The sequence below is a fragment of the Papaver somniferum genome, unplaced genomic scaffold (assembly GCF_003573695.1).
Source record: "Papaver somniferum cultivar HN1 unplaced genomic scaffold, ASM357369v1 unplaced-scaffold_10, whole genome shotgun sequence".
NCBI lineage: Eukaryota > Viridiplantae > Streptophyta > Magnoliopsida > Ranunculales > Papaveraceae > Papaver > Papaver somniferum.
Genome location: NW_020618825.1, coordinates 3,441,414 through 3,449,461, shown reverse-complemented (window position 1 = coordinate 3,449,461; position 8,048 = coordinate 3,441,414). Strand labels below are relative to the sequence as shown.

Below are 8,048 nucleotides of genomic sequence, written 5' to 3'. Positions count from 1 at the left end.
AAAAAATCAAGGTTTCGCTATTCCCTCAAATATCTAGGATACCAAAATCCTAACCTAGAATGATCAGTTACTTTGCGTTTAAAATTGGTAATTATCCTAATTTTTTTCACTTGACCCATTTCCACATTTATTTTTTAATTTTTCTATATTTTCTCTTTACAAACTTATGTTATAATAAAATTAATAATAGGTAAATCAACCGTTTTATAGTAAAATTAGTTATTAGACAAACAAAATATAACATACACCCATAAGAGATTTGATGGAAAAACAAACAATATCCTTGCTAAACTGTTTTATGATAATCCTAATTAAGTAAGAGAAAACTTTAACCCAGTTAAGTTTTATGCTATCTTGAACTTCTTCCTCTGATTCTTCCTCCTCTTCTTCATTTTCATTTTCTCCATCCTTATCTCCTTCTTCCTCTACTTCATCATCTTCTTCATCTTCATTTTCTACATCATTATTTCATTTTCCCTCTTCTTCCTCATCTTGTTCACTTCATTTTCTCCATCATTATTTCCTTCTTTCGTTGCTTATACTTCTCCACCTTGGTTATATTCTTCATTGACACGACTACCCATATATCCTCCACAATCTTTTTATTGACTTGTTGGATTACATTTTCAACATTATCTCTATCGGCATCATCTTGGATGACAACTCCTGGCAACGATCCACCTCCATACTTAGCATTTTTGGTTCCATGATGACTAGCATCATAGTGTACTTTGCCCCGAGGAGTGGGAGTTAATCTCAAATCTTCGGGTAAAGGTTGCTTAGCTTTTTTACCTCCTTTAATTTCCCCTAATAAAAAACAAAAAATAGAATATTTAGCTTAACCGATAAATGTTCATAGGATTTCTGAGAGTAAATTTCGGTTAGTATTAAAAATTCTCGACTAAACTGAACTTTAATTTTTGGTTTACAAAGAGGAGTTCGGTTAGAAAATCATTTTTTGAGAAATAACCGAAATCCAGATATTTTTTCTCAGAGAAGAGTTTGGTTTGCAACAAAGTTTTGTGAACAAGTCGAACTATACACAATTGAAATAAGGGTAAAGTTCAATTACCCAGATGTATCAAAAAATTTGAGAACCAACCGAACATAACGTAATTGCAATAGTGGTCGAGTTCGGTTACAAACAAAAAAAAAATGTCAAAACAATAGAACTCTAAGTTCTGTTACAGAAACAAAATTTCATTTTAACCGACATTTTCTTCGTGTTCTTCCCCTCAGAAAGTTCGGTTACAAAAGTTCGGTTTTTTGTTAAACTACTCCTAACCGAACAACTCACTGTAACTTCTATTTCAACCCAATTTTGATGATTTCTACTCAATTTAACAAATTAAAATCTAACTAAAATTAATGAGTTTGTGGAAAAATACCTGCGGATTTGAATATTGCTAGAATCAGGGTTCTTCTTGCGTCTTTGATATAACTCGATTCAGGCTTCACCTTGAGGTTTCACTTATTTTCCAATTTGATTTGAGAGATTTGCTAGATGTGATAGATTCTGACTTACACCCTTGATTCTAGGAGTTTTTTTTCGAAGCGCCATTTTTATACCCGATTGATTAATCAACGATGGAAATTTTTTGAATCGACGATTAAATGATAACGAACAATGGTTGAAATAGGGACGAAGATGGAAAAAAATTCCTCTCTGGTTATGGCTAGGTTAAAGATAAGATTGGTTTTTGATTTTTTTGGGTAATGAATTAGATGTATATTTAGGTGGTTATTAGGTTAAATTTGGGAAAAGGGTAAATTAGTAATTTCCATTGTTTAGGACACCTCTTATAACTGTAGAGCATGTGGCCTAATAAAATAATGGTCTCCCAAAAAAAGACTGGTCCCTTAAATATCGTTTAAAAAAAATCCACTTACACCCACACCCATGGCTCAGCAACGGGTAAGATCTTCGGAATGTAACGGCTTAGAATTAACAGGAACGTAGTGCGTTAGAGTTGATCCTGAGTGAAGAGACATCTCTTTCGGGTTTGAGATCATGAGCCTCTGTTTTATTTTTTCGTGCCATCTACGTCTAATCCATCAAAATGGCGGGTGCTAAATTTTCCTCCGTATCCCATCCATCACCCGCTGGTTTAATATTTGTAGATAGACAGGTAGACAGGTGGATTTGTGGATTTAATATTAAAATTTTTATTTAAGTAAGATGAAAACAGAATTCATCAAAATGTTACTTAACTAATGATTTGTGACATCCTAAATCCTCATTAGCTTTACATGTTTAATTAAGCCCTCTCCGCCTCTCTATTGGTATCGTGTAAATCTTAAACTTTTATAAATGAATAATACGAAGTAGAATATTATAGGGCATAAATTACTAAAATTACTTTCATACTTCTCATTGTTCTAAAAATACTTAACCTAACGCGTTCGAGTGTTCAATGGATTTCTAGATAAATACCCTCCCATGATCCAATATTTAATGGATTTTCAAGAACATGAACAATCCATCCATGAGCGGGTTGCATGACCACCCGTCGAAGGGATTGGGGTCGGTCGGTGGGTTGGACAACCCATGCTCACCCTTATCCACAACTATTATGAATGTGATTTCTTATTGCCACAAGCATGGTTTTTAAATCGTGAGTCAAATCGTAACTCATGTTTTATTTTTTAAGAACCAATTCGTGAATTGAAGATTCGTAGTTTGAAACTTTTATATTTTACATACTATATCATGAAATGTAATAAAATAAAAAATGCAATGAGAAAGCTAAATATATGATGAATGATTTAAGGTAATCTAAGTCATATAGTAATATAGAAGGACATGAGTTCAAACCTCCTTAATTAGTTTCTATTTTTGCCCGACTAGTTAAGGTCTACTTAAATTATTTGAGGTCTACCTGATAAGTTAAAATATTATTATTTTGAAGTAATTTCAAAAACTTATCTATTTATGTTTGTTAATGGCTAATGTGCTTATAAAAACTATTATACTATCAGACCTCATGCTAAAATGTAGTTGAGACCGAATGATCCCTCTAAAGAATTCAGTTCCAGTCATGCTCCTTCGTTGTTTTTTTGGATCTCGCAAGACCCCATGCACTTGGTTCCCCTAGCTGACATCCTTTAAAAGGCTAGCTGTTTCTTCAAACCGAAGTCTATAATTTAAATAATTTGTCTTTAACAGATAGCATGTTGATTTTCTTCGGAAATATATTCAATTAAGGTAATGGAAATCTGTTGGTCTGTGAGGGATCTTTTAGCGTAAAGAAGATATAAAAAAAATTCAACAATTAGGATAGATTACTCTCTTCAAAAGGTTATAGAGATGATAATTGATTCCACCTCACAAGATCAATCTCAGAATAGCTTTCAATCTTGAGGAATTACAAAGTCTGAGATAAAAAGTACCACTTTGTTATTTATATAAATCTTATTCGTCCATCAATAGTTCCTAAATGACTGTATAACATAAGAGATATACCTTATAATAAACAAGAACTGCGATGATTAAGATAAGATTCCAGATATCAACTATCAGGTGAAAAGTTCATATTTGAATGACTGTATAACAGAAGAGATGTACCTTATAATAAATAAGAACTACAATAATTAAGATAAGATTCCAGATAGTCTAAACGGGCTGAATCCCTTAGTGAAGACTTCAAAAAGTCATAACTGAATAAAGGTTTTCTAGAGAACTTAAGTATTTAGAGGACGACTCTGGTCAGAACTAAGAAACAACGTATCAGGATTGATTTATTTGAAAGGGTTTTAATTTTGCTTTCTAATTTTTGATAAACTAAACTCATGTTAATAATCAATTCTATAAACGCCTATGGAAAGATCTATTTGATTTTTACAGGTCAATGTGGAAAGTGAAGAAAAACCTCATGATATTCATGGTTAGCAAATTAAAAAATATTTTGTTGTATAATTCTTTTTTTTTATTTTTTATTTTTTTATTTTGGAGTCTTTAGAAAATCAATTTTTTTGAAAATTCTAAGAGGTTTTTGGGGAAAATAAACGTTTTGGGAATCTTTGAGAAAAAGTGAAGCTTACGGTTTACCAAATGCATAAAATCCCTACGCAAAAAGCATCTTCATGCATGCATATATGGATACCATCCCAGAATTCCCCACTAAGTGAACCATCAAATTCATTAAAAGTCCCACCCAAGTTCAAAAATTCATATACTAAGACAAGAACAAGATTCTTTTTTTTAGTCTTGTTCTCTTTTCTTCTTCAACAACTCATAAAAGTTAGACGCAGTAGTCGAAGAAGAAATGAAGCCTCTTCTGTAACGGAAAAGGACCGTTGTTGACCAAATTCATTCTCTATCCCATATTTGGAGAAAAAAAAAAAGAAAAAAAGTCTTCATTCTGTCTTTTTCGGAGGAATACCTTTAAGTAGTGCATGATTTTTCAGTGATCATGCTCGTTCTTTTGCTTTTCAACCAACGTACAAACAGGGGAATCTGAAAATGTTTTTTGTATAAATATCCTGCTTGTGGACAAGGGTAAGTAAGATCGTAGTCACACTCAGCCACAAGACAGCAACAGCATTGTTGACGAAATTAGAAATATAGAATTGACTCCATTTGAAGACTTTCATTAAACCACTACAATATTATTACATAATTGAGTGTGCACCAAGTTGAAGGATCAAACTCATCTCGAAACTAAAACTGTCTTTCTAGAAACGAAAAAAATTCAAAAATGTTACCAGTTCCAAAATTTGCTTGTGCTACTTTGCTAATGGTGGCTTTACTTTTGGTCTCATTTTACAACGTTGATGTTTTTGCTTTTAATTACTCTTCTGCTTCTTCAGTAGCTCATAAAAAACAGTCACATGCAGATGCAGTAGTTGAAGAAGTGGAATCTCTTTTGAAATGGAAATCAACTCTTGTTAACCAAAGTGGCTCTCTCCTCCATTCTTGGAAGACAAGCTCTACTGGTAGTGTAATAAGTCCATGCAGGTGGTATGGAATCACTTGTAACAACGAGGGAAGCGTCACAAAATTGAATATAACAGGTTTACTTTTGCAAGGTACACTCCATAGTTTTAATTCTCATGTTTCTCCGAACTTGTTAGCCTTGACTTTTATGACAACAAACTCTTCGGATCCATTCCCCCTCAAATTGGTAATCTTTCAAAACTTACCCACCTTGATCTTTCTATGAATAAGCTTTCCGGGCATATTCCACCTGAAATAGGATCCCTCACAAGTTTGCATGTATTAGACATTCATCAAAATCATATCAGTGGTTCAGTCCCTAATTCTATATGTAACCTGAGCAACCTAGACACTTTATACTTTGATCAAAATATCCTCTCTGGTACTATTCCTCAAGAAATCGGAACTCTAAGGTCTCTTACTAACCTTGATTTCTCCAACAACAGTCTCACTGGTCCAATCCCTACTTCCGTAAGTAATCTGAGCAACCTATTCGGTTTATATCTTCATGAAAATCAACTCTCTGGTTCCATTCCTCAAGAAATCGGAAGCCTAAGGTCCATTACTAAAATAGTATTAGCAAGAAACAAAATTACTGGTTCAGTTCCTATTTCATTGTGCAACTCCACTAATTTAACACACCTACTTCTTTTCCAAAATCATCTCTCTGGTACCATTCCTCGAGATATCGGGAAGCTAAGGAATCTTAATGTACTTCAATTGTCCAGAAACAATCTCAGTGGTCCAATTCCTACATCTGTATGTAATCTCAGCAACATGTTCCTTTTGTTCGCTTATGAAAATCAACTTTCTGGTAGCATTCCTCAAGAAATCGGAAGACTAAAATCTCTTACTGACTTTGTATTGTATTATAATAACCTCGTTGGCCCGATCCCCAACTCTATATGTAACTTGAGGAAACTAAACAGACTTATCCTTGTCGGGAATCAACTTTCTGGTACCATTCCTCAAGAATTAGGGAGGCTAAGGTCTCTTCTTGACTTAAGATTATATGCAAATAATCTAGTTGATACAATCCCTACTTCTTTATGTAATTCGACAAATGGAATGGTATCCAACTTGGAGTGTCTAGACTTATCAGACAATAAGCTTACCGGACCGATCCTCACACAACTTGGAGATTGTTCGAACTTATTCTTTTTGAACTTGAGTACGAACAGTTTTAATGAAAGTATTCCATCTCAGATTGGAACCTTAAGTTCGTTGTCACTCTTGTTGGATCTTAGTCAAAATGAGCTCACTGGAAAGATACCGTCTGATCTCGGGAATTTGAACAAACTGGAAAGCTTGAATTTGTCTCATAACAAGCTTTCTGGTTCAATCCCACTTTCATTTGAAGAAATGGTTAGCTTGACCACTGTTGATATTTCTTATAATGAATTGAGTGGTCCTATTCCAAATATGAAGGCGTTTAAAGATGCTCCTTTTGATGCGCTGAAGAACAACAAAGGCTTATGTGGTGATCACTCTGGAGGTCTTACACCATGTAATTCCTTGGTTACAAATACAAGATAAGTGGCAAAATCTAAACTTGTAGTAATCGTCCTAGTTCCTCTGTTTGGTTCATTGTTTCTTTTGTTTGTAGTTCTCGCTATTCTTTTTGGCTTTCGAAAAAGACTAGGTAGAAATGGCAAGCAGTTGGATCAAACTAAAGCCAAGGATACCAGGAAGAATTTATTCTCAATATGGAATTTTGATGGGAAACTAGTCTTTGAAGATATAATTGAAGCAACGGAAGATTTTGACACCAAATACTGCATTAGAACGGGAGGGTATGGAACTGTTTACAAAGCAGAGCTACCAACAAGCCAGGTCGTTGCTGTGAAGAAACTGCACTCATCAGACGAAGATTCGGAAATATTTGATCTGAAATCTTTCGAAAGTGAAGTTCATGCATTGACGGAAATTCGGCATCGGAACATCGTGAAGCTCTTCGGGTTCTGTTCTAGTCCAGAACGACAAATCTCATTTTTGGTTTACGAGTTTGTAGAGAGGGGAAGCTTGAAAATGATTTTACGTGACGGGGAACAAGCAGTGAAGTTTGATTGGATAAACAGGATAAGGTTCATCAAGGGAACAGCTAATGCTCTTGCATACATGCACCATGATTGCGTACCAGAGCTAGTTCATAGGGACATATCTAGCAACAACGTTTTGTTGGATGCTGATTACGAAGCTCGAGTTTCTGATTTTGGTACTGCTAGGATGTTGAAGCCGGATTCATCCAACTGGACTTCACTAGCTGGAACATATGGATATGTTGTTGCTCCAGGTACAATTCGCACTGATAATCTAATACATTTTTCTGTCAACCTTCTTTGAATACACTTCCTATTTAGTAAATAAATTTTTCTATATTCCTGTTATTGATAATGCGTATTGTGGCAGAGCTCGCATACACAATGAAGGTAACAGAAAAATGTGATGTTTATAGCTTTGGTATTGTCTTGTTAGAAGTGCTAATGGGGAGGTATCCATCTGAAATTATCATGCTACTCTCTCCTATTCTCATCGAGACGTCGTCTTCTACTTCAAGTACCGTGGGGGAAAATATAAGGTTGCAAGACATTTTAGACCCATGCATTGGAGCACCAACGGATGTTCTAAAAAAAGAAATAATGCACTTTACGAAGGTTGGATTTTCATGCATATGTGGTGATCCATGTACTCGGCCAACTATGCAAGAAGTGTCGACCGAGCTCTCAGTATCATCTCGGAGTAGGCCATCTTTTGGGAAGCCCTTTGAAACCATTACAATGGGAGACATACTGCTAATGGGGGATTCCTAAGAATGATGTGCAACTAAATCATCCAGATTCCAGACATCCACTTCACTTGTTTCTTCTATTATTACTAGTATAGCACGCATGCACGATGCGCCTACCTTTTTGTTGAATTCGACAATCTTATCAGTTTAGAATTAATTGCCTATTATTTCATCCATAAATTAAGACTTCAGTAAATTAATAGCATGCTGCTTACCGAGATTTAACTGTCATGAATCCGGAAAAAAGAAAAAAAAAAGTCAGTAGACTTCTGTTGGGCGAACGATTGCAACAAAGGAAACACTGAGAAGTCTTATGCAAAGCTA

The 8,048-nt window shown here is 34.8% G+C and overlaps 2 protein-coding genes across 2 annotated transcripts; both read left to right on the top strand.

Moving 5' to 3' along the window:
* The first annotated feature begins 4,697 nt into the window (after positions 1-4,697).
* LOC113326158 (probable leucine-rich repeat receptor-like protein kinase At1g35710) lies at positions 4,698-6,962 on the top strand. The gene is made up of 4 exons (XM_026573934.1): positions 4,698-4,957; positions 5,074-6,443; positions 6,543-6,880; positions 6,948-6,962. The coding sequence occupies exons 1-4, from the start codon at positions 4,698-4,700 to the stop codon at positions 6,960-6,962; spliced, it is 1,983 nt and encodes a 660-aa protein (XP_026429719.1).
* On the top strand, positions 6,127-7,820 carry LOC113326831 (MDIS1-interacting receptor like kinase 2-like). The gene is made up of 2 exons (XM_026574505.1): positions 6,127-7,229; positions 7,346-7,820. The coding sequence occupies exons 1-2, from the start codon at positions 6,965-6,967 to the stop codon at positions 7,744-7,746; spliced, it is 666 nt and encodes a 221-aa protein (XP_026430290.1). The 5' UTR covers positions 6,127-6,964; the 3' UTR covers positions 7,747-7,820.
* Positions 7,821-8,048: the final 228 nt, after the last annotated feature.

Bases quoted from the DNA above. Each gene is read 5' to 3' on its own strand.
- LOC113326158 (XM_026573934.1), top strand. From the start codon at position 4,698: ATGTTACCAGTTCCAAAATTTGCTTGTGCTACTTTGCTAATGGTGGCT. The intron at 4,958-5,073 runs GTGGTATGGAAT...CGAACTTGTTAG, and splicing joins AGTGTAATAAGTCCATGCAG to CCTTGACTTTTATGACAACA. The intron at 6,444-6,542 runs GTAATTCCTTGG...TTTTGTTTGTAG, and splicing joins CTCTGGAGGTCTTACACCAT to TTCTCGCTATTCTTTTTGGC.
- LOC113326831 (XM_026574505.1), top strand. From the start codon at position 6,965: ATGATTTTACGTGACGGGGAACAAGCAGTGAAGTTTGATTGGATAAAC. The intron at 7,230-7,345 runs GTACAATTCGCA...GTATTGTGGCAG, and splicing joins TGGATATGTTGTTGCTCCAG to AGCTCGCATACACAATGAAG.